Source organism: Hyperoodon ampullatus (assembly GCF_949752795.1).
Source record: "Hyperoodon ampullatus genome assembly, chromosome: 1".
Lineage (NCBI taxonomy): Eukaryota > Metazoa > Chordata > Mammalia > Artiodactyla > Ziphiidae > Hyperoodon > Hyperoodon ampullatus.
The window spans coordinates 170,290,821-170,317,800 of NC_136914.1; the positions used below are offsets into that span (position 1 = coordinate 170,290,821).

At 38.6% G+C, this 26,980-nt stretch overlaps 1 protein-coding gene across 4 annotated transcripts in view; it reads right to left on the minus strand.

Moving 5' to 3' along the window:
* Positions 1–13,183, minus strand: part of LCORL (ligand dependent nuclear receptor corepressor like) — a gene marked incomplete at both ends in the record, with an annotated part of 176,002 nt that extends 162,819 nt beyond the window's left edge. For all 4 annotated transcript variants that reach the window (XM_079697764.1, XM_079697765.1, XM_079697763.1 and 1 more), the window contains one exon: positions 13,021–13,183. In XM_079697764.1, coding sequence (XP_079553890.1) covers positions 13,021–13,183 — 163 coding nt within the window. The remainder of the gene's footprint in view (positions 1–13,020) is intronic.
* Between the last annotated feature and the right edge of the window lie 13,797 nt (positions 13,184–26,980).

Below are 26,980 nucleotides of genomic sequence, written 5' to 3' on the forward strand. Positions count from 1 at the left end.
TCGCAGTGGTTGAGAACCTGCCTGCCAATGCAGGGGACACAGGTTCGAGCCCTGGTCTGGGAAGGTCCCACATGCCGCGGAGCAACTAAGCCCGTGCGCCACAACTACTGAGCCTGCGCTCTAGAGCCCGCGAGCCACAACTACTGAGCCTGTGCGCTGCAACTACTGAAGCCTGCGCACCTAGAGCCCATGCTCCTCAACAAGAGAAGCCACCGCAATGAGAAGCCCGCGCACCGCAACGAAGGGTAGCCCCCGCTCGTTGCCAACTAGAGAGAGCCCACATGCAGCAACGAAGACCCAATGCAGCCAAAAATAAATAAATAAATTTATATTTTTTAAAAAAGACTAAAACTTATCATTGACAATCTATGCTGGGGAAATCCCTTGCCCCACTAACTCTATGTTCTTACCTCCCCCCGTTCCCAATGTTAAGACCAAGAAAGAAATTTGGGGATATTATTCCCTGACTAACCCATCTCAAGGGAACACTTAACTCTAATATGTGCATTCAAATACAGAAGCCCCTGGTTCTCTCTTATTCCAGGGCCAGGAACAAAAGGCCAAGGAGGTCTAGACCCAGAATACTTCTCCCTACTCCTGAATTCAAAGTTCTGAAATAAAACAGAGAACAGCTCTGGTACTAAAGTTTTAAATGCAACTATCTGATCAGAAAGCAGGAAGGATCAGACTTGCTAATTTTTAAACTAGGTTTCACCAAAAGAGTAATATAGACTTATATGTTAATTCTATCTTCATATTTTCTAGATGAAAAGTCTTGGGCAAGTCAGCTTCTCTAAGCCTTGGTTTTTTCATCTGTAAAATGAAGATAAAAATTGTACTATTTCACATGTAAAAATTAAATGTGATTAATACAAATAAAAGCTTATTAGCACAGTGTCTAACACACGATGGTAAGCATTCAATAGACATTAGCTATCATTATTTCAAAGGGCAATTCTTAGTGTTGAAAAGTGTCAGTTTATATATTACCAACTATGAGATTTTAAGAGCTGAAAGGGATTAAGAGAATGTAATATTTAGACTAATGACATTGCTTTTACGTATTTATTTTTACTTTATATCAATGTTAAATTTACAGAAAATGTTTTAAGTATGGTAAGAACTTTTACTTTTCCAGCTATTTGAGAGTAAATGGCCTTACATGATAACCCGTCACCCCTGAATTCTTTAATAAGGGTTTCCTACAAAGGCATTCTCTTACAAATATGACCATTAAAATCAGGAAATTAACAATGAAGCATCATGCTCACTGCTATTGGGGTGTCACTGCTCCTAGGTGCCTTCTCAGTGAACAGTTTAGGGCATAAGTATATATTTCTATATTCTACATCTATATATAAGAAAAATCATGAATTCACATACCAATATCTCTTTTCCGATCCAACACTACAGAAAGCACTCTAGTTTTTTCCACTTCCATAATGGTAACTCCCTTCTCAGACAGTGACAGGCTGGTTCCCATTATCCTTAAGGTTATTTATTTGACTAGTCTCCCATATGTTACCAGCCTCCCATTGTGGCTGCTTCCCCATCCCCACATGGACGCTCTCTTTACCCCTCTCTGCCCCAACGCCCATATACTTCCTCCATGGGTATAACCTCCCCTATTCCTCGTGCCTGGCACTCCTCCTACAAGAATATCCTCCTCATCTTGCTTAGGCACTAACATCCTATATTGAGCTGATCCTCCACTGGAATGTCTTCCTCTCCCCACCCTCAGGTTCTGATCTTGCACTGGGATGCCTCCAACCATGGACTCCCACCATATCCAACTTGAGGCTGAATACACCCAAACCAGGCTACCCTCCTACACAGATGACTTCTGCTGCCACCCCTGGTAGCCATCACCTCCTAGTAGATGCCCTCTTATCCCTCTTACTCTGTACCAGGCTACTCACCTTCACAAATACCGATCTGACCCTGCTTGGCTCCAACACCTTACACTAGTGTGCCCCTCCTATTCAGACTGCTCCTCATACCTCCAGCTCTATCAACCCACATGGGGACCCTCCTCAACCCTGCCAGGCTCTGACATACCCACTCCTTCAAGAGGACATGTCCCCTCCCCCCATATACCCTAACCAGTGTGGACACTTTGTTTGGTCCCACCTGATGGTTTCAGTACTGAAACGTTCCGAAAGGAAAGACGAAGGGAATAAGGAAGAACAACTGATGACATCTAAAAAATAAAATAAAAAAGAGAGATACCAGTGAATAAACTGCATAAGCACCCATAATCCAAGCTAATTAAAAGGTTAATCTATTTGTCAAAGTATCTGCTTTTTCCACTTAAAGAAACAGTGGTCAATTCTTTTATATTAATTCCTTCTAAATTTAAAAAGTCAATTGAAAATTGCTAAAGAAGGAAGTCTTGTCTTTCTTTTCTAGCCAAATATGCATTTAAGTATCTTACATAGGCCTGTAGAAAAATCTAGTTCATCAAAAACACAAGACTACCAATTTTATTTTGAGAGTTTAAAAAATATGAGTGTTTCAAACCCTAGAATTAAATATTTAAAAAAATATTTAGAATATGTAAGTTTGAGTTGTTTTCAGTAAAATGACAATTGTATTGTTTCCAGTACACTTATGCCCAGATACAACTCGGCAAAAATTAGCCTTGATTGTTACAGGAGTAACACCTTTTCCTTGCTCCCTGTTTCCATGAGGAAGGATGCGTCATAAGCACAATCTGAGCCTCTCTTCACTCCTACGGAAGCGAAGTGACTGATCTGATTGGTGATTTTGTAAAGAATAGTTGGGTAGACCCTTGGGAGTAGCTATCGGGAGAACATACTCACAGAGAGCTCATACTCCGCTCTGCTTCCCTAGTATGCCTAGCACTGGGTGGATAAATTGGCTTATGCCAGAACACTTGACTCCTTCACCAATCTATTTCTCTAGCCTGTCCTCTATTAGTAATAAAAGTAATATTCTGCTTCCATCTTTCTCCTTGTTTTAATTTTCAAGTTGTTCAGAACCCAAGCAAAAAAGAAGGGTGCCATCTGAGAGTACTTCAGCAATCCAATATCTTAATTAATTTATTGAAGTGGAGATTGCTCATTTTCCCAGTTTTGACTTAAAAGGGCTGCTTCAATTTGAGCTTCTTAAAACTATTAGAAATAAAAAAAACCTCGAACCTGAACCAACAGCAGATGTTCAAAATGAAAATAAGCCGACTTATCTGATCACGCTTATTACCCATTAAAAAAAAAACTTCAAAGGCTTATAATTTCCTCCTTATAGATGCCATAATTTATACTTTCAGTCCTACTTCCTACTCCCACCCTATACTCCAGTGACACTAGAGTGCTGAATATTTTCATAATACACATTACTTAGACTTCTATACCTTTGTTTACACTATCCTTCAACCTGTTCCTTCCAACCTACTTTTCTGCTGGATCATTTAACTTAGGGATCAGCAAACCATGTCCAGTAGACCAAATCTGCCTATTTTTGTAAATAATTTTGTTATTGGAACACAGCCATATTCATTCATTTATAGATTGCTTTTGTGCTACAACAGCAGAGTTGAGTACTTGCAATAAAGACCATATGGCCCACAGAGCCTAAAATATTTACGTCCAGCCCTTTACAAAAAAAGTCTGCCAACCCCAGCTTTCAGTCAATCCTTTGAAGCCTAGTCATTTCAGATTCTTCAAATCAAAATTAATTGCTGTCTCCTAAGCCTTTCCATTATATTATGCCATCTCTAATACTTAACATCCCTGATAACTGTGAGCTCTTTAAAAGCAAAGAATTCCTAGCGTAGGAATTAGCTTTTTTACCCAACTCACAGTTCCCACCTCTCCTAATTCTTATCACGTTTTTAGGGGAAGTATTCTGGAAGAAGCTTCTGCCCTTTTCTCTACCCCTTATTCATCCTACCAAAGGAGAGAGGAATAACTAGTATTGGCAACATGCTGATAGTTGCTCCTAGTGGAATGGATTAATGTTTTAAAGGTCATTTTTCATGCATGGTCAAGCCTACCGTTCATTCTGCCTAGATGGTCCTACCTACCTATAAGCAAACCACATGGGGTAGAGCTTCCTTGTATTTTAGAAGAGGCATGCAGCTCTAGCTGCTCTGTCTTTGATAGGTTGGTAAGTTCAATTCAGGATGATATTGCCTTAATTCTGGCCTCAGCTACAAGCCAGGTTCTTCAATACAACCTTACCATCTAAAAAGCTAACATTTTGATCCCTGATTCCTAAGCCTATTTCTAGTTCAGAACCTGGTTAAGGAAGAAACATAGAATTACACTCCCATCAACTAGCACACAGTAGGACTCAAGATATTTGATGACTGACTGACAACAGTAAATTAACTGGAAAAAATCCATCTTTTAAACTGTGTAACACCCTAATGTCACAAACCATATCTTACTTGATGAACTTAATTAGGAAAATATGTTTTGAAGGGAAAACGAAACAATTTTAGAGTTCACATTCAGTGATTCAAACCAAGCCCATCCTGTTTATCTAATTTATCTCTCAATATTTTGTTGCTATCAAGTCTCAGTTAATTAACATATAAAGTAATCATGGATATTATCAATTCAAAAAAGTATTCTCCATCTTATTATCCATGTATAAAACAAACATCCCTAGATCCCACACCCTTCCAATTACTGCTCTATACATCTGTTCTTCCTCAAAATGTAGCTTCTCAAATGGTTTCTCCTCTTCCACGCATCTTAAATACTTTCTAACCTATTACAATATAGCTTTCATCCCTACCACTCTGCTGAAATTCATCCAGTCAAGGTCACTAAGAACTTCCATGCTGCCAAAAACAATGCACATTTTCCTGTTTAACGGCACTTGACATCTCATCAACATATAACAATCCCTCCTTATTTTAACACTCTTCTCTTAGATTTGGTAATACCATCTCTCCTGGTTTTCCGACATAGCCAATGGCCTAACTTTTCAGTGTGAAAGTCCAGTGGCTTTCCTTTGAGGCTCCTCTTCCTCCATCCAAGGAATGCTAAGATTCCTTAAGACATGGTACTGAGTACTCCTCTCTTGTTATACTATCCCTTACCCTTAGGTGGTCTCATCCATTTCAAGGATTTAAATATCATCTCTATGCTGGTAATTCCTTAATTTATATTTTTAGCCCAGAAACCACTACTATATAAGTATTATAGCACCTTTCATAAAAACAAAAGCTAGTGAACATTTAAGGACAGCTATAAATCTATTATCCATAGATTTCCATCTATGAAAAGTGAAATGACTCGGGCCTAAGGTTATAATAGAGGCTAAAAAGGAACTATGTTCTTTCAATTCTTAATCCTTTTTACCATTTGTGAAGACTTAGCCCCTTGTCCCTAAACTGTTTACTAAATAGTTTATTATTTAAATATGAAGACTACTGGACAAAGTTTTTTCCCTACATACACACCTTACACACAGCCATCAGAAAAGAACTGGCCAATCTGAATTAACAGAGAAAGTCTCAAACTAGTTTTTCAAGAAATATTTTAGAAAAGACTCTAGGATACAAGTGAATTTTAAAGGAGACTGAGGATGCAGGCAGGGTAGCTGTTATGATTAATAAGATACTCAAGAATTTGGAGCAATGTGCACAAAACAGAAGTAAAGGCAGATGAAAGTGGTTGGGCTGTCTAAAGAAGAAACTAGGCAAATGAGCAGGGAAGAAGCCTGGTGGACTATGATCAACTAACTGGATATGGTTAGGAGCTTTTATTTGATGAAAAAAGACAAATGGGAGATACTACTGCTTTGTAAAGTACAAAATCAGAGTAGCTATTCCAAATAATGATTTAATATAGGTTATAAGCTAGACTGAAGGACAGTAAAATCAATGATGCAGATACTGATATAAACTAGAGTCTTACCTAAATCGGCCCAAGTGCTTAACACTTCATCAGAAAAACTGAATCCAAGAGACATTGTAAAGAAAATAATAATAACTTGGTAATAGATCAAGGTAAACAGAAAAGAAAAACAAAGAAGCAAAATAAGTAAGCAGGGTTGTTGCCAATTAATGGGAAAACTATATAAAAGGAAAGGAGATACAGAAAAGTGATTCTTCATTGTAAGTTGTTTTCTAGAAAACATAAAAATCCTCAAAACAAATTTTTATTTAGCTTTATTAAGAGCAAAGTGCCATTCTTCAAATACAAATATGGCATTGTTACCTTAATTAGTTTCCTAATGGTAGCAGTAGGTTGGTCTGGGCCTAGTTACAGCCTCTTATCTATATTCTGTGGTGAATAAAATATACACACACACACCCAAAAAAGAAGGAGTATTATCAAAAAAGAAAAAGATAGAAACTCTAAACCTCAATAACGTATGATACTATAATTGAAAAACTGGATTTACCAAGAAGGAAGAAAAAATTGCATATACAAAAATCTACATGCCTCTGTTGCTCCTCCCAAGACTGCACAGTGGAAGAAGAATTAAACACCAGGATTGAAAGATAAACCAGGGGAGCATGGAGGATATATAATAGCTACTTCTGGTGACATAACAGGAACTTATCACAGTACCCAGCCAAACAGGGAGGGATACACACATGTAACCAGCCAAGGGAAGTAGCATGGACAGGAAGAGACAGCACCACACAGAAAGGAGAATACATGTGATATGCTCAGACCAGCATACAGCCTGTTTCTAACATATGCAAATATACAAAATTCATATACTGCTTGAACCCAAGGATGACAGAACTTCCAAGTATACAATAATCCAAGAGTACACAGAATTTCAAATTTTACATGCAAAATTCACAATGCGCCTATTTTACAGAGAAATTTGGATATGTGTCTTTACCACCCAACTCCTCATGATCATCAGATTCCCTTTGCCTGATACACATTATTAGATAGTGCTTTAATTCACATCTTTTTTTAATGGATAAAAAATTTGCTAGTGCCTGAAAAGACAGTTGTGCAAAGTTTTTGGGTAGTTGACCCATTCATACCAGTTCTCAGCAAATCCAGATTTCTAAGTAAATCTACTCTCCAGAATTTACATAGCAATAGTGACAAGATGAGGTAGAAGTTGGTGGAAAAATAAAAGAGTAGGAGGCAAGAAGCAGCCGGAAAGAAGTGTCAAGTTGATTATCTAGAACTTTATTTACCTGGACTATCCCATCTTTAAGTGTTATAGCTCTATGAAGTGCTCCCGTAACTTCTTCAGAGGTTAAAAAAGAGAGGAAGAGAATATCCTCTGCCCCTGATACTGCTGATTATCAGTGGGGCAGGTAGTTTGGAAAAGTCTACTCTGCAAACACCTGCAGAGTGTAGAACTCTAAGACAGTGATGTGGTTAACAGGAAGAGTACAGAGAGTAGGTACCAACAAACAGTAGGTTCAAGATGATATAATATGATACAGATTTCTTTTAATGAATTTAATCGAATTTCTTGTATTCAGCTACTACAAAGCCAAAACATTCCTTGCAACGTAGGACGGCATCAAATGTCTTTTGCTTTCTTATACATAAAAAGCGAAGATCAAGCTAAGCGATTATACTGTGATTCTTAAACTCCATGACTCTATGGCTCAAGAATACCCTAGAATATAGATCTTTCAAGGCCTTACTATCTTTTTCTCTAACATGCCTCATGATGTCTTCATTGTTCATCAGCATTCCCACCAGAAAGAATCTACTGGCAAAAACATAAAGCTCAAAGCTTTTAATAACCTGTATAAATAATAATAACAGCAAATGTTTATGGAATGTTTTCTATATGGTAGACACATATTAACATATATCAACACAATTAATTTTCGAACAACCTCATTATCTTCAATTTACAGGTAAGAAACTGAAGTACAGAGAGGTTAAGTAACTTGTCCAACCTGGTAGGTGGTAACAGCTAGAGAGCTAGAGTTCAAACACAGGTAGTCTAGCTTCAGTGCCTATATTCCCATTCACTATATTACGTTATTCAAATAAAAGATTTGGGGAATAAAAGATTTGGGAAAAGCTATCAGTTTGGTTAGTATCAACAGATTTGAAATAAGTGGTACCAAGGTAATCAAGCCTTGGCTGGAGTCACTACACTGTAAAACTGTGCTGTCCAATGTGGTAGCCATTTGCCACATGAGGCTACTAAGCACCTGAAATGTAGCTAGTCCAAACTGAGATATGCTATAATAACTGATTTCAAAGACTTAATGTTTTAAAAAGAATGTAAACTAACTCAACAATTTTATATGGATTAATGTTAAAATATTTTTAATATATTGGGCTAAATCAAACATGCTTTTTTAATGTGGCTACTAGAAAATTTTAAATAATATATTTGGCACCCATTTTATTTCTACTGGACAACAATGGTATGTTGGAGTTTATAAAATGATTCTAATCAAATCTCCATTGTTTTATTGTTGTAATCGTAGGCAAATCAGTTACACTGGTTACAATGATCATTAACTTCTGTATCAGAAAAACAGGGCTTAAAAACAGTCCTGACACCTCTTGTTCAGATTTTGGTATCTAAATCTATTTTCCACTAAAAAGAATGGAGGGCTCCTTGGAAAAATGGCTGATGTCAGGGCTGGGACATGTGAAGTACAAGATGAACCTGGAATATCTTGTTTGGGCAGGAAGGAAGTGCTCAAAAATAATCATTGGGCAGGGAGGGGTTGGGGAGACATGTGATTTGTCAAAAAACACTGGAACAGCTTGATGAGGCTCCCACTGGCCAGACCTGGGACAATTTGGAAATCAAAATAATGACAGTAATGGATTTAACCACTGAATAAAATAAGAACCTATGAGTTCATACGGATGAAAATAACTAACAAAATAAATAAAGGAGAAGATGGGATAGACTGCTTTATGACAGAATATCAACTACTAGTTACAGAATGATGAAGCTAGAAAAATCATGAATGGATGTTAAAACTTGTGGGTAAAGTTTTGATGAGACTATGTAAATATCCTGTTCCTCAAAAGTATTTTCCCACAAATTACATATTAATTACAAAAGGACAAATAGTAACTTTCAGGGAGAAATATGGAAAATACCACATTAACCAAATTTTCAAAGCTACCATCACCAACACTGGGACAAAACAACATTATGAATCTCAAGATATGATGTATTAAGAAGGACAGAACATCTCTTCAGAGGTATTCCTGCCAAAAATGCATAACCAATCTAATCATGAGGAAACAACAGACAAATTCAAATTGAGGGACATTCTACAAAATAACTCTCCTGTACTTTTCAAAAAATGTCAAGGTCAAGAAATACAAGAAAGGCTGAGAAAGTGTTTCAGATTTAAAGAGACTAAAAAGAGATATGACAACCAAATGCAATGTATGATCCTAGCTGGGGGGGGAAAGCTTATAAAGTAAAATGGATAAAATCTGAATATGGATTATGAATTCAATAATAGTATCATTAATAGTATGTCAATGTTATATTTCCTGGTTTTAATAACTATACTGTAGTCAGGTAAGCCAATGTCCTTGGCTTTAGGAAATATAACTGAAGAATTTAGGTGTAAAGAGGCATCATGTCTCCAAATTACCCTCAAATGGTTCAGAAAAAAAAAAAAAAGATATAGATATAAGACAAGAATGATAAAGCAAATACTGCAAAATGTAATACAATTGGTGAATGTGGGTAAGGCTATAGAGGAGTTCCTGGTACTATTCTTCCAACTTTTCTTGTAAGTTCGAAATTATATCAAAATGAAAAGTTAAAACAAAACAGAAAACTTAATCCCCAGATCAAATATCCTAATAGACTACACAAGTCCTGATAATGTTTAAAAATATACTAATGCATTTCCTTTATCCTGGACTTGACTTTGCTTTAAATTATATGATTTATCAGATACTAATTATATATTCCATATATAATTCCATAAGATCCAGGACTCTATCTGTTATCACTCAACATGCTGAGTACTAGGATACTATTTATTATATCCAATAAACACTCAAACATTTGTTAGATGAACATATTCAAAAGTATAGCACAGTACAGGATGATTACAGAGAAAAATCAAATTGTAAAAAGCACCACATTGTAAATAAAGCTATTAACTGGGACACACAGCTTACAGGACAACTCTTCAATTATAAAAAAAGAAAAACCAGGATTAAATCACAGAGTAGCCATAAACCTAACCTAAAGAGATGAGTTCCACAAATAGAGAAAGGTAAATATAATTTTCCGTATCAAGAGTTAAACATCTTAGCTAACTACAAGCAGTCATGGCAAGGAAAATGAACTTTTTGCTCATAAAATTAGAATATTTATATGTTATTTTAAAAATGAATGAGATTACTTTAAAGATTTAGGTTAAAAACTGAGATTTTAAAACTTCACTACTGGCTCAATACTAATTTGCTGTAAGGCCCTGAGAAACTGCTTACAATTTCCATATTTCATTTAAAAATAAGACTTGTGGATCATTTTCCTCCCCAAAGGCAGAAAGAATATTTTATAAAAATAATTTCAACCAATAAGAGCAATGAATATTCAATACAGAAGTACATATACACATATATATTCACACACATACACACATGCAAAGTAAAAAGAACACAGCTTTTTTCAAATATATTTACAAAGTAATAGCAAAAGGTAACTTAAAATAGTTACACAAAATACACTTAAGCCCAATTCATACTGTGAGTAGGTGCTTCACATATAGACTACTGAAAAAAACCCAATCAACTAGTGTATATCCTGCTTAAGAGAGTTTTATTGTTTATTTAAAAAACAACCATGATAAAAACAAACTATAAGATGGATCTTCCTAGGTCTCCCGACTAGGACTGGGACTGTGGGAAATAATTCTCAAATATAGTTAGAGCTCAGGAAAAAATTTTCTTTCAAATACCGTACAAGTATATACTACATTAAAAATGTAATATAAAGACTGCATATTAGACACACAGCATTAACACAATCTTCAATGTCTTCCAATCCGACTTGAATATCCAAGTAGGTAAGACAGAAAGTATCCTATTTCCCTTTTTCCATCATATCCAATTAATTTTGTGTTTAATTAAAATTCGACTATTTTTCAAAAGCACATATATTTTTGTGAGACAAAGCCATACTTAATGCATCTAAACAAGCAAGATGAGAAAAAAGAAAAAGCCAAGGTATTCTAAAATATAAAAATTGTCCAAAGACACCATCAAATAACTGTGCCTCGGCAAAACTTAACACAATAGTATCTCGAGCCAGTGTTACAATGCTATCATCCTGCCTGATTCTAACTGAACGAACTCAACAATTTTCAAACAGGTTGTCAGTGGAAGAGATCTTTACATAAGCAATTATAAAAACAGGGTCCATTTTGTATTCGGGAGGCACCAGCAACCCTTGGCTTAAAATTTTTATATAAGAATACCGTGAGGGTTTTTTTTACACTTTTTAAAAAGAGATAAAATCACTTATGAATACCTGACTAAAGCTATTTCCTAGAACATATTCTTAGATAAGAACAAAACATATTTTAAAGGGTAAAACAGTGAATTGCTTGAACATAACTTAAATGCCCCTACTCAGAGCAAACTTCCTTCTCGTACGTTTTCCTATATCCACCGTACTCTGAAGTGCACATTTCTGATTTGAAGTTGTACTAGTTTATCTTACCACGATCTCCTTTTCACTAGTGAAAAACAAGAAAGATCTTCAGGCGCTAACCAAACAAATCTGAGGGGGCTTGGGGAAAAGGGGCGCGAGGTGGCGCAAGAACAGATGGAAACAGGGTAAGAGAGTTGTTTTCTTAGGGCACTAAGGTTACTCCTCAACTCCAAATGCCAAGATTTAACTGCCAGTCGAGAAAGCTGCTGCCCCTATCCACTCCTTAGACAATGCAACCTTCCCTCTACCTCTTCTCCTACTTTCCCACCCATCAACCCTTTCCAAAACAAACACAACACACCTCATCCCATAAACCGCGTTATCCCCTCGGCGCCCACTCGCTGTTATCCAACCTGCTGGATAACAGCTCCACGCACACGTCTTACTCAAACAAAACAGCGACGGCGGCAAGGTGGGGAGGTCCCACCACCTCCCGCCACCCCTGAGCAACCCGCAGAATGACAGCCCGGAGCCCAGAAGTTTGAAGGAGAAAGATTCCGATCCAACCAAAAGGGAAGACGGAATTGCAGAACGGGGATGGGAGTTGGAGAGGGCGATGTGCGTGTCTGTGCAAGGAAGGGTCCATCACATGACAGTAAAAGAGGACCCGAGTCTTCGGGGCGTCAGCGAGGAGAACGGGGGGGTTGCCGTCGCCATGGCAACACCCCCCCCCTCCGTCCAGACTTCCAAAGAGGGAGGAAGAACTTCAAATCCCAACCGTCAGCGCTCGAGCGGCTCCTTCTTAAAGGAGTACACACGGCGCCGCCGCCGCCGAGCGCGAGAGGGCAGAGTTGGGCGCCCCCGCCCCTCGGGCGACGCCCCCGCCGCCCCTCGCCCCCAGCCGGCTCACCCGCGGCCCCCGCCCCGCGAGCTCCCGGGGGTCGTTCAGGTCCCCGTCCCCGGGAACCCGGTCGCGTCGGCCCGCCCGGACCCCGGCGGCAGAAGGGGGTGTGTGTGCGCCTGGCGGGGGCGCGGACCAGCCCGCCTTCCTCCCGCCGGCTCTGCCCGCGGGCTCCTCTCCGGCCGGGCGCCGACCCACCGGCCCGCTTCCTCCCTCTTGACAGGGTGGACGGCGAGCGGCCAGCGGCGCCGAGGAGTTTCGGGGAGAGCGCAAGCGAGCCGTTTCCTCGGGGGCTCGGCGAGCGGGTCCGAACTAACAGTTCCCGGGGAGCCAAAGAGCTGAGGAGGGAAAAGGAGCGCGGACCGCGCCGGGCAAGGAGCCCCCAGACAAAAGGCGAGCGCCGGATCCGCCGCGCCGCCGCCGCTCCCATCTCGCTCCCCCAATGAACTGACCCGAACGGGAGATTCAACTAAACCCCTCTGCCACAAACTCCTCGGGCTGCGGCAGCCGTCGCCGAGCGGAGCCGGGGCCCCGGCCCGTGTCTCTCTTACCTACACAGTGCATGAGGCGGTGGCGCCAAGAGTCGAGTTCCCGCCGGAATCCTCTCCTCTCCGCCGCGCACCGAGGGCTCCGGCACTGAGCGGCGGCGGCGGCGGCGGCGGCGGCAGCAGCGGCGGCGGCGGCAGCGGCCATTCTCTCTCTTCCCTTGTCCATCTGCGTCCCGCGTCACGCGCCCTCATTTACATACGAGCGGCGCAGGCACGAGGCAGGGGCGCGAGCCCTCGGCGCGAGCCCCGGAGCGCGCGCCCCCCGGAGGGGGGTTGATTGACACGTGTCACACTACCTTCCCTCTGCCCTTCCCTCCCCCTCCCACCGCTCCCTCTGGGAGAGGCGGGGAGGGAGCGTGAGGAGAAGGAAGCAACCTGCCGCTTCCGCTGACCCCGCCTCCCCATCTACTCCCCTCTCTCCCCTCCCCCCGGAGTTTACTCAAGCGAGCCATACCGCTCCTGCCGCCCGCGAAAACCCTGAGCAGGAGCCAGAGGCTCGGAGCCCCGCCAGGAACCGGCATGCTAATGGAGCGGACTAGCAACGCTTCCTTTCTGTCTTCGCGACGCGACTCCGGACTCCCGGAGACTTCACTTCCCAGGTCTCCTTGCGCTGGGGTCCCGAAGCGGAGCTTGCTGCCGCGGTGCGGTGCATGCCGGTCCTTGTAGTCCACCAGGGATGGGCACGTTTCCGTACCCTTCGCACACTTGGGCTTGCAGCCTGGCCTTCGGCTTCTCAGCTCTGTGCGGCTTGTGGGTTTAGCGCTCAGAACAGTGCGCTGCGCGCGTTGCGGGGTCAGACCCAGCCACCTTAACTTCCTTAGGATCCACGATAGAAAGGCGGTGGAAGCCGCTAGAGTTGTCGGTATCTTGAAGGTTCGGGCTGCGCTTTGTGCTTTAAGTGCTGTAAACTTTTGGGGGTCACTGTGATCTCGTCGCTGCTGGGAAGGAGCAAGCCGGTCATTCGGCTGCATCCGAAATAACTGCCAAACGTCCAGAGGGAGAACCCACAGTAACTTCAGTTTCCAGGGCGATGACATCTCGGAAAGCGAGAATATTTGTAAAGATTAGGGGAAAATTGCGGGGCTTTTCACCGGAAATCGTTTACGGGGGGCTTGGACGTGACTGGGTGAAAACTCCAAAATGGGGCACTTTTATGCTCCGCAAAAAGTAAACTCCTGGAGGACAGGAGTTTAAGTTTGAGTCTTGTGTACTGTGTCGTCTTTCACTTGGCTAACCCTAGTACAGTGCGCAGCACGGGATTTAGCACTTAAATGTTGTGGAATGAATTCTGCGCTGAGCTAGAGAAAATATTTCTTCAGAGAGAGAGAAAGCTTTTGATTAGATATAAACTCCAATGACATTTTTAACTTTTGCACCACAGTGATTGTGCATACATTTCTGTATACGTGCAGGGGGCCGAACCGAAGCTATGACACACACAGTTTGCTGAGAAGTACTGTGGATTACTGGGAATTTATGCACAAGTCTGTGGGAAATATGTTTGAATTCTTCTTGGAAACTTCTGTGAGTTCTGAATTCAGTTCCATCCTCCCTGTTTTGTGGCTTATCCTTCCTTATCCACCTCCACCTTTTTTTTTTTTTTTTTTTTTGCTTCCTAGGAAAAAGTAGTCCTTGCTCATCGTTACCTCCTCAATACTGAATAAGTAGTTTTAAATTTTCAAAAATTAAAAAAAAAAAAAATGAAGTTTGAAATCTCATAATCATCTTTTTTAGAATGGACACAATTGGAGAAGCAAGTGAAATCACTAGTGAAGGTGCTTTTGGAGTTACCAGTGGATGGTTTCAGTTGTGGATTCTACTCGTGTTGTAATTGCTAAGATGATCAGCCTCTGTAGCTTTTCTATCTCAGTACTCTACATTGGTTAGGATGGGCTAGGTTATGGTGCAGTAACAAAGCATCCAAGAGTTTTAGTGGCTTAAAAACAACAAAAAAAAGTTATTTCCTGCTCATCTGTATGTTCATCTCTGGTAGAAGGAAGGGAGAGGGTGGGGAGAGCGTCACTCCATGAGATTCTCATCAAGCAACCAAATGGCTTAGGGAGGCTCCAACCAATCTCTGGAACTTCCTCACTTACATGATAGGCAAAAGAAAGATGAATGGCAAACAGGTTCTTTCTGAAAGGGATACAAGTCAATCTCACTCACATTTCATTGACAAAAGCAAATCATATGGGCATGCTATCTTCAAGGGAGCAGGAAAGTGTAATCCTACCATTTGCCCAGAAGAAAAATTAACCCAAATTTACTGGTGAACAGCACCAGGGATTACTACGATCCATCCTTCTAGTCACCAATATACATATCACTCTCCTTACACTACAATATACATTCATTCCTATCACAAGTGAAACAATCCAAAAGTTCTATTCAGTAACGGCATTAATCTCAAAGTCCAGCATCTCTGGGTGATGCTTGGTAGTCCCTGTATTAGAACAGGAGAAAAACTTCTGTTATTATAAAGATCTGAAAAGACAAAATATCTATACTCCCTGGTTACACACACACACACAGAGACACGTGCGCTCAACAAACAAACACTGGTGGGACAGGAACAGAACAACCGTGGTAAACATTTCTGTTTAGAAAGGGGAAGAATGGGAGGCATGCGTGAATAGCTTTAACAAATATTATACCACAGCTAGCGTGGATTGCAAACTTTCCAGCCTCTAACAACACTTTCCTCGCCACCACCCACTGAGTTTCTAAGTCATAGCTAAATATTTTAGATTTTCTATCATAACTGTACTTCCTTCTGGGTACCAAATTCTATGTTAGTCAGAATGGGCTCGGTTATGCTCCAGTAACAGAAACCCAAAATCTCAGAGGTTTAATACAGAGATTTATTTCTTACTTAAACTATATGTTCACCAAAACTCAGTACTGTGGGGGTGAGGAAGAACTGTTCTATGTCCACTCAGGGACCCATATTTACGGGGCCCCACCATCTGAAAGTTCTGCCGTCAGCATGACAAGAGAAAGAAGATGCCAAAGCACAGTCCAGCTCTTAAAGACCTGCCAGAAGTGAAATATTTCACTGGGTGAAGCAAATCATATGGCTATGCCTAACTTCAAAGGAGTGATATATCAGATAGCTTTGAGGACATAACAAACCACCTCAGAACTTAAAAGCTTATAACATCAACTATTTATTTAGTTCATGATTCTGTGGAATAGCAATTTGTGTTAGGCTCAGCCAGACAGTTCTTCTGGCCTGGGCTGGGCTCACTCAGGTGTTTGTGAATAGCTGCCTGTCAGCAAGGCAGCCCTGTTTCTGAGGGCGAGCCGTCAGCTGGGACAACAGAGCAATCAATCCAGGTGTCCCTCATCATCAGGAGGCTAGCCTTGGCTTGTTCACATGGTGGCAGTCACAGGGTTCAAAAAGAGCAAGCCCCAATGCACAAGCGCTTTTTATTTTTTAACATCTTTATTGAAGTATAATTGCTTTACAATGGTGTGTTAGTTTCTGCTGTATAACAAAGTGAATCAACTATACATATACATATATCCCCACATCTCTTCCCTCTTGCATCTCCCTCCCTCCCACCTATCCTGCCCCTCTAGGTGGACACAAAGCACCTAGCTGATCTCCCTGTGCTATGGGGCTGCTTCCCACTAGCTACCTATTTTACATTTGGTAGGGTATATATGTCCATGCCACTCTCTCACTTCGTCCCAGCTTACCCTTTTCCCTCCGCATGTCCTCAAGTCCATTCTCTATGTCTGCGTCTTTATTCTTGTCCTGCCCCTAGGTTCTTCAGAACCATTTTTTTTTTAGATTCCATATATATGTGTTGGCATACGGTATTTGTTTTTCTCTTTCTGACTTCCTTCACTCTGTATGACAGTTTCTAGGTCCATCCACTCGCTACAAATAACTCAATTTCGTTTCTTTTTATGGCTGAGTAACATTCCATTGTATATATATGTGCCACATCTTCTTTAGCCAGTTATCTGTCGATGGACATTTAGGTTGCTTCCATGTCCTGGCTATTGTAAATAGAGCTGCAATTAAAGCGTTTTTTAAGTTTTGGCTTGCGCTACATTTGCTCCAGGCCCATTGGCTAAAGCAAATCATATGGCCAAGCCCAGTGACAATATGGGGAAATAGATCCTACCTCTTAACAGGAAGAGCTGCAAGACACATTGCAAAGGGGTATGGAAAGAGGGAAAGAAATAATTTGTGCCCACTTTTCAACCTACTGCATGAGGAAAGTGCAATGCTACCATGTTCCCACAAAGCAGGGGAAATAGAAGTATTAACGAACAGAACTAATGAATATCATATCTATAGAATTTCTGGGAGAAGGGGAAGATCATGGCCAGATACAATGAAATACACAAATAGAGTTAACTTTGGAATTCAGTTTGACTTTGAAGAGCAAAGACTTTTCCATGGCAAGTATCACAGAGTATGTTGTAATAATCCAAAAACTCGATGTTCGTGTGAGCTCAGTGAACATAATGATAGAAGTCTGGCTGATTCACCTTTGTATTTTCAACATCTAGCACTGTTCTAGGCACTTAGTTGATGCCTAATGTTTATTGATTGATTTGACAAATGTTAGGGATATCTATAAAGACAAGTATAGAGAGGAGGTCATATCCAAGATTGCCTCCTGCACTGAAAATCTAGTTATTCACAAAGGAGTTTTAACATAACAACAGATATATGATAAGAAAATGTTAATGTTCTTTGGAAAGATGTTTTTGCTCTGTTGTCTTTTTCCAATATATATTGTATCATTGGTTTATTGCTGTGTAAAAAGTCTATAACTTAGTAGCTTAAAAGAACAACCATTTGTTATCACTCAAAAGTCTATGGGTCAAATGGGCAGTTCTGCTCAGTTGGTGAGGCTCTGCTGGTTTTGACTGGGATTTCTAATGCTGGAAGCTGCTTGATCTAGTATGGCCTCACTCTGGTCTGGAGTTTGGCTCCCTGTTTGCTAGGTAAAAGGAATGACTGAGCCATGCATCTCATTATCCAGAGACTAGCTAGAGCTTATTTATTTAGTGACAGCATATAAAGCATATAAAGAGGGTAAGCACTAATGTGTAAGTGCTTTTCAAGTCTTTGCTTGCATTTGTTTGCTTGCTACTCTCCTATTAAACAAGGCCACTCATACGATCAGGCCCAAAATCTGAGAGGGAGAATACTAACTAATGGCATGGATACAGAAAGGTATCACTAAATTAGGGTCATTACTTCAATCAAACCACCATAAATATCCATCCAGGTTCACTATTATCCACTAAAGCTTATAAGCACCTCTATAGAGTATCAAGTATACATATAAACAGCTGGGAAAATTACATTTCTTGATTTATGAGATCATTTGGCAGTCAATTCCCAATCTGGGGTACATTTTAGGAGAATATGATATAAACATACAAATAAATTGGAGTAGTTTGAAATACACATGTTTCCATAGTAAAGAAATATAAAATCACAGAAGTACATGACAAGAGATGTTTTTTTGAGATACTAACCAAAAATGAAAGCTATTCTTTTACTTTGCCACAAAAATAAACAACCCGGTATACTAATAAAATTGTAAAATACCTATTCAATTATGAATTATCAACATGTAACATAAAAATAATATACATTTTATAATTTAATAAAATATAAACATTTTTGTATGAATTAGATATTTGGAAGTATAAGGCATAGCCATTAGATGCCTTAATTAACTATAAATCATATTTCTGAGAAGCCATTTTTTGAGTAAACTTTATTAGCTGCTTTAAAAATATCACACTTTACTATATTTCCATTAGTTCTGAGCTATAATGCACTGCACTGATCAGAGATATAAAAATCAAAGACAAATTTGATCAACCAATTATTAGGACATGGAACATAGCCCTTTCCAGAAAATTTCTAATCAGCCATATAATCATATTATGCTAAATTTTATGCAAACATCTTAGATTCATCCATGTTTATGAGCCAAAGATTTTTCAGTACTTTTTTTTCTTGTGGGAGTTTGGACTCTAAGGACACTGTTACCTCAGATATACATGCTGATGCATTTAATTTCAACACTGTAGTTAAATAATTAGTTAAATAGATGAGCGATTTTGTCTTCTTGATACATTTCCAAATATTATCAACATCTTTTTTGTACATTTTATAGGGAACAATTATAAGATTTCAAAGGAGGGAATAAAAATTGAAGAAGCAGAAATATAATGATGATGCACTTCATTTCTTCTACTGTAATGTCTATTTCCTATTCCCAGGCTGTCCTTAGTGTACATAAAAATGGACATGATAGTTGATTCAATATGGTCACTCATCTCAGGGGCATATCTTAGATTTTTGTTCTCCATGTTCTTTGTTTAGTTCAACCATTGGATATTTTTAAATACATTTTTAAAACATTACTATTATACCCTGTAACCTCTTCATATTAAACATCTTATAGTTGGATACAATTTTCCCTGTATTAGGAAGACTCAGGCCCTAAACTGTCAGGATAACCAATTCTGAAATTAGGGTGAGCATGTTTTTTTTTCTTTTTTTCTTACAAAATCATACATCTTTGAGCTTGGCATCTGAATTGAATAAATTTACCATGTATTTTCTCTTACATCCAGGTGGATGTTAATAGGATCTGATCTATCACTACTCTTTTTGTGTGCACTTGAAATTACTTCTGCAGCCTAACTCATTATTATCACTTTCATTTTCATCCTTTTAATAAAATTTCAATGTATTATATGCTTAATGATGGCAATTTAATCCAATTTAATCCAATTGCATAGTTCAGTATCAAAGTTAAATAAAAATGTCATCTACAGCACCTAGTCTATTACAGTTTAGGAAGAGTACGTGTTGTCTAGGTCAATCCCCTACTTTTTCAGACAGGGATACTGAGGCCCAGACAGAATAAGCAATTTATGTAGGTTACACAGCTTACAAGCAGTAGTACCCAAACTAAAGATCAGATTTCCTGATTCCTAATATTGAATTTTTTTGCTATAATAATAGCCATGATTTGTTGAGCATGTACATATGTTATTAATTCATTTAACCTTTCCCATAACCCTATGCAATAAGTACTGTTACTAATATCCACATATCACAGAGAAGGGATTATGAATTGGCCCAGAGAAGTTAACTTGTCCAACTTCACTCAGCTAGTTAGTGATAGAACTGGAATTTGAATCTGTCTTTCCAAATTTAATGACTGCTTTACACTGGGAAGCAGAAAAGAAGTTAATAATGTTGCCTTGTTAAAAGTCAGAAATTGAGGAACCTGGACTTTATATGATTTTCATGAGGGGCTCCTCATTATTTGAGTGAAGATAGTGACACAAACACAAAAGTACAGTCCCCCAGTATTTAATATATCATTCAGCCAAACTGGGGTTTTTGCCGCCCACTTTCTGATATTTCCATGCTGTCTACTGTCATGGAGCTCGTCTAATACTCCTTTCTGTGCTCTTAAAGCATGTTTTTTATACTTTTTCTCATGGGTTTTTATCATATTCTTCCATATATTATAGTTATTTGTGGATGTATCTTTTTATTCCACTCTATCACCTTGTTGATTGTGAAGTCAAGGCCTGGGTATTCATCATTTCTTTATACCTGTATTCTACACTTTGCTGGTACCAAAGAGACTTTTGTTAAGTTGAAATAAAAGGGTAGCAAATTGGGATTTTTAAAAGAAAACATGAAAGATATAGGACTTTTTTCACCCCCACCAACATTCTCAAGACCTACTCATAAATCCAAACTTATTTTTCACCCCTGATGTCAAGACAATGACAAAAGGAGGTGGCATGTTTGCATTTTACAGAGGTTATATTTCAAACCCAGAAATAATCATTTGGCCTTTCAGTGTGTTGAAATTCCTCATACAAAATAAACCACAATGTCTTGTATGAATAAAGCAAATCACTTTACCTACTAAAATGTCTTAGGGAGCAGAAATAACGAACAATTTATGAATTTGAAAAATCTTTTCCATGCTGATGACAATAGCTAGGATTGAGTCCTCAGTTTCAAATATAGAAAATATTTATGTATTTTGATATAAAAACAGTACAAAATACTAAAATTTCATGGTAAACAGGTCCAGCAATAAAGCTCTGAAGTAAAATCCAGTGGACTGAAGAAGTTTATCTTAAAATATTACCATAAAGAAGGTTTATTTAACCAGAGAAATATGGTAGTAGTGCATATTAATATCCACCTAGAGAATAGATGTGAAATAAAGATAGAAAAGAAAGAAGCAATTAAATTATACTGTAATTTACCCTTATAAAGAAGAGATATGAATTAAAATATGAAGTTGATAAAACTTTAGTACCTTTTAACTTAGTAGTCAATATGTCAAAATTATATAACATTTGATGATTTAAATTATAATTAATAATCACTTATGCAACAGTAGAAGGTAAAAAATAGTCTAATATGATTCTATTGTAGACTTTCAAATTTAATAGGTAAAAATCACCTGATCTTATTAATATACACTGAAGTTATTAAGCTCTAAACCAGAAACTTGAAAGAAAAAGAAATCTAAATATAAAACTCAGAAACTCTTTTGAATACCATTGGTCTCCCCCAGTCTCTGTTTCTCCATTGTTCTCAGGAAATAGGAGAATCGCAAGACAGAAGGTAGAAGTGAGAAGGTGGCTAAAAAGCCTGGGAATTGGTTGAAAGATTGTGTAAGGAGTGCTGAGAATTACCTCCTCCTCTAGACTCCTTCTTGACATGTATGTGCAGCCAGGCCTTTTTATCCCAACTCCTAGAAGAGATTGGACATTCACTCTTTGGAGAAATTGGACTAGAGAGATTATGGATGTGAGGACGCCAAGTTTAGTAGAGGGAGGGGCTAAAGTTGCAGACTGAACACAGATTATTAAGTAAAAGTTTGCTAAGTTTCCCCCCAACTTGCTCCTAGAACACCCATAACCAGAGTTACACCTTTTAGCAGGAAATTGGAGCTCTTTCTCAAGAGAAACTCAAAAGTCTCACAAAAAAGAATTGTAGATGCTGACGTTTGAATATCTTCGTAATGAAAAGCTTATCTTCTGCTTGATCACACTTCAGTAAAACCCACCAGTCATAAGGCTCACCCATTTACACAGAGCATCCAAAAAATGTTTAAGGGTTTCACTCATAAATGTGCATTGACAGCTAAGAGTCCTTAAACATTTGAGGCAAAAATCCAAAAGACAGAGACCAAAACAAGCGGATAAAAGGAATTCAAAATAAAACAGAGGCAATGCAGGGAATATAAGAAAGCTTCCAAGTAATTATAATTAGCATCCTCAAAGAGATAAGAGAAGATATTGCATTATTAAAACAAGAATTACTTTGAAACAAGATGCTGTGGGAACAGAGAACAACAAGGAATCAAGAAAGAGTTCTTGGAAATTAAAAATATTTCAGATGAAATTAAGACAAAATTCCATAGAAGTGTTGAGAGGTGAAGATGGAAAATTTCTTAAAGGTAGGATCAAAAAAACAATGTAGAGACAGACGGTAGAAGATGTGAAAATTTCAAGATCAGTCTGGGAAGTCCAACATCTGACCAACCTGAGTTCAAGAAAGAGCCTATAGACAAACTGAGAGGAGGGTATTATCAAAGAAATAATAAAAGTTCCCAGAACTGAGGGAAATGAGCCTCTAGATTAAATGGCTTCATTCCAAGACAAATAATTATGAAATCTCACGATCTCAGGAATAATGAGACAATTCTAAAAACTTCTAGAGAGAAAATGTAGACCATGTACAATGAATAAGGAATCGGAATAGTATCACACTTCTCAGCAAATAACAATGGACAGCATTTTCAAAATTGTAACTAAAAATTATCTCCAATCTAGAATTCTAAAATCTGTCAAACGACCAGTCAGTTATGTGAATAAGGTAGATATGGCTTGCAAGGTCTCAAAGCATTTACTTCCCATGTATTCCTTTTCAGGATGCTACTGGGGGGTGTGATTTCTTATAATTAAGGAGATAAGTAATCATAGATACAGGGAATCTGACATAAAAAAGAGGTCAAAGGAATTCCTAAAGTGAGGAAGGACAGTTATAAATGAGAGCTGGCAGAAGACCCCAAAAGGAAGTCCAAATGCAGGATGGATTTGCTTTTGGATGTAGGATGATGGAGAGATCCAAGAAAGAATTTCCTGGGACAAAATGGAGCAGAAATTGTATAACTGGTTTGACTTGTGGAAAAATAAAAATTGGAAGGATGTTGGGGAGAGCAAAAAGAACTAGTAATAGGCAGATAAGTAACTTAGAAAATGAAAGATCCTCAATGTATGTGACTTTGAATTTTTTTTTAATTATTTATTTATTCATTTATTTCTTTTTGGCTGTGTTGGGTCTTCGTTTCTGTGCAAGGGCTTTCTCTAGTTGCGGTGAGCGGGGTCCACTCCTCATCGCGGTACGCAGGCCTCTCACTGTCGCGGCCTCTCCCGTTGCGGAGAACAGGCTCCGGATGCGCAGGCTCAGCGGCCATGGCCCACGGGCCCAGCCGCTTCGCGGCATGTGGGATCTTCCTGGATCGGGGCACGAACCCGTGTCCCCTGCATCGGCAGGCGGACTCTCAACCACTGCGCCACCAGGGAAGCCCGTGACTTTGAATTTTTATCTTTGCTTCTGCAGTGTCTATGATAGTGCCTGGCATGGAAGAGGATCTCAGTGAGTGCTTACTGTATGGATAGATGGATGGATGAATGAATGGATGAATTAATAATGTAATAATAACAATAATAGTAATAATAATAATAAAATAATAATGACTTTGTGCCTTCTTCCACCTGACAGTTCCTTGAACATAGACAAACATCTGTGAATGTTTATTGAATTTTGTTAATGCATATTGTTTATTTAATCATTTCTTAATCCCTTTAGTCAGATTTCTTAGTTTTGAAAAACAAATTAAACTTAAATTTGTTTGATTAAAGTAGGCTATTTATTAAGATTCTGAAAAATTCCAGGTGGTACCTTTAGTCACAGAATGAATCCAGGTACTCAAAAATAATCTGTTTCTCTCCGTCTTTTACTATTGCTTTCTTCTTTGTTGTTTCCGTTCTTAGGTCATATCTCCCAATGTGCTTGGCTAAGGTAACCACTAGTAGTTGCAGCTTAATCCCCCAGATTAGCAACACTTCTTTTTTATTAGTTACTCCAAAATACACAGCTTATTCAAAGTTGACCAACTTTTATCGACTTCTTGAGCCAATTATCGCAGCTAGGGGAATAGAATATTCTGATTAGTTAGGCCTGGGTCACATGACCAACTCTAGAACCATGGGTCAGCCTCATCCAAACCACATGGGCTCAAAATCAGGGAGAGAGAGTTCCTCAAAGGTCACTATTACCAGAAAAAGGGAATGTAGATATCCAGACAGGCAAAACCAAATAGCTACTTTATTGAAAAAAATTCACCTACTTTACCCTGACCTCTATTACAGAGATGAATATTCCTCCAAACAAGCCTTTCAAAACAGAAAATAGCATTTGAGATTGCTTGTTAAATATGACTTTGTATCTCTTTATATCTCATCTTTGACCTTTCTAACTTCTTGGCATGTAAATTGTAGACCAGCTCTGTTCAATAGAAACATGATGTGAGACATAAATGTAAGCCACATGTACAATTTTAAATTTTCTAGTGGCCATATTTAAAAAGTAAAAGTCATTTAAAAAATATATTTTATTTAGTCCAATACATCTAAAACATTACCACTTCAACATATAATCAATATAAAAGTTTTAATGAGATATTTTACATTCTTTTTTCTGTACTCTTTGAAATTCTATGTGTATTTTACACTTGCAGCACATTTCAATTCAGATTAGCCACATGTGGATGAAGGCTACCATTTTGGACAAAGCATTTCTGGACTGTGAAAGCTTTTATATTCTATCAAGTAAAGTCTTTATTCTTTCTCTCCGCCAACCAATTTCCTCTCTTAAAAACCATCTCTTTCCATTCTAATCATCTTTCTCCCTCCAATCAAATAGTACAATGCATCAAATTGGACAATGTTAATGAGGTCACAGTCTTATGATTTTGAAAAGGGAATAGAAAGAAGTGTTCACATATTTTCTACTTTTCAGGAATGAGAACTGAAATAAAATGGCAAATCACCTTGGTGCTTTCATTCAGCATGAGTTAAAGCAATGTGAAACAGATGATCACATCTTGATGACAATTACGGTACTACTTGGCAGGAAGAAGTGAAGAAGAAATTTGTCCTGGTACTATTAAATAGCTGCCCAGATAGGTTCTACAAGGAATAGAAAGAGTGAGAAGAATCAAATTACCCACATGCAGCTAATGAATTAGTTGCATCATGTTGTTGGGGGAATCTCAATTGCTAAGATAGAATGTCTGTTAGCACACCTTTATTCCTCAAAGAAGTCTGATTTGCACATACTCACTTTTGAGGATAAATCTTCAGATGTGCTTTTTTGTATGTTTAAAAAGCAGGCTCTTTTTTCTACTATGAATCCCTTGATCCAAGGGTTTATTTTGGCACCTTGAGGATTATGTAAAACTTATTGCCGAAGCAGCATTTTCTTTTAAAGCATCGGTTTCCAAGCAGTCTCTGAGAAAGATAAAAAAGAAAAGAAAATAAAAAGCCCTCCAAAATGTCAACTACTTTGGGATGGATTTTACATGATTTTCTCAGTTCAAACAAAACTGTAGTATATATAAAAAATGTGACAGAATTTTATTTTGCAAATTTAGTATGATTAGAATTTACATGCAGTTATAAAATACTGTTCATTTTTCACAGAAATATCTTAAACAACTTGCATTTGTATACACTGGGTGATTTAATTTAAAAATATCAACACTTAAAATATATACCTTATCATAAAATATATCTTTTAGTCAGAAATCAATACCCCACACATAAAAATTCAATAAACATTTTGGACATCTAATGCTTTTCAAGTGCAACACTAGGCTCTGGGCTTCAAGGATAAGTCACAGAATTTACTCTCATGATCATGACATATATCTATAGTGTTTGTTGCACACTATTTGTAGACCTTCCTTTTAGAAATCAGATCTTAATTTTCCCCTGAAGACGATTCCCTCTCCTATCCTCAGTTTATCTGCTTCTTATGGAATTGATACTACTCCTGACTGCAGACTAGAGCAGGTGAGTCAGGACTGGCCAATCAGCACACTGTATTACCCTGTATAGTGATTGGCTCAAGGATAGACACATTACCTAGTCAGGGCCAATGAAACACAGTGAACTCTGGGAGAGACCTTTGTTCTTTTCCACTAAATGTGCTACAACCATTTTGCAACTAAATACATGGTGTTTGAGAATGAAGCCACCACCAAAGAACAGAGCTCACAAAAGGAGAGAAGAAAACCAAGTCCTGTAATGAGCTCTGTCTAAAGCCAATAACCTTGGACAAAAAGATATTATAAGCCTAAAGGCAGCTACAGCATGATGAAAGGGGAAACAGTTTGTTTTGAGAGGACATAAAATGACAATAATAGAGTGATCAGAGAAGAGACTAGGAAGGCAAGGGACAGATCACGGAAGATCACATCCTCCAAGTTAAGGACAATCACACAGAGGATGGCAGGATCACTGACACATTTTAAACAGGGGAGTGACATGGTCATATTTATTTTGTAAAAATCATTTAAAAATTGCTTTATTTAAGCAAGCACTTAATGAATTTGAACAAAAGCTGCAGTAAGAAGTAGATTATGTGGGGACACATTTTAACAAGTATTAGATTGTGAACTCATGGAAGACAAAGTCATTTTCATCATATCAAGTTCAATCTCTGATCTATTGTATTGAATCTATGAAATTACTGATATTTGAGTGTGTCTAACTTATAAAAAAAGCAATTACATATGGTTCAATCCAATAGAAGTATATTATGTTTTTATATGATAATGGCCAGAAAAGAGCATTTCTAGAT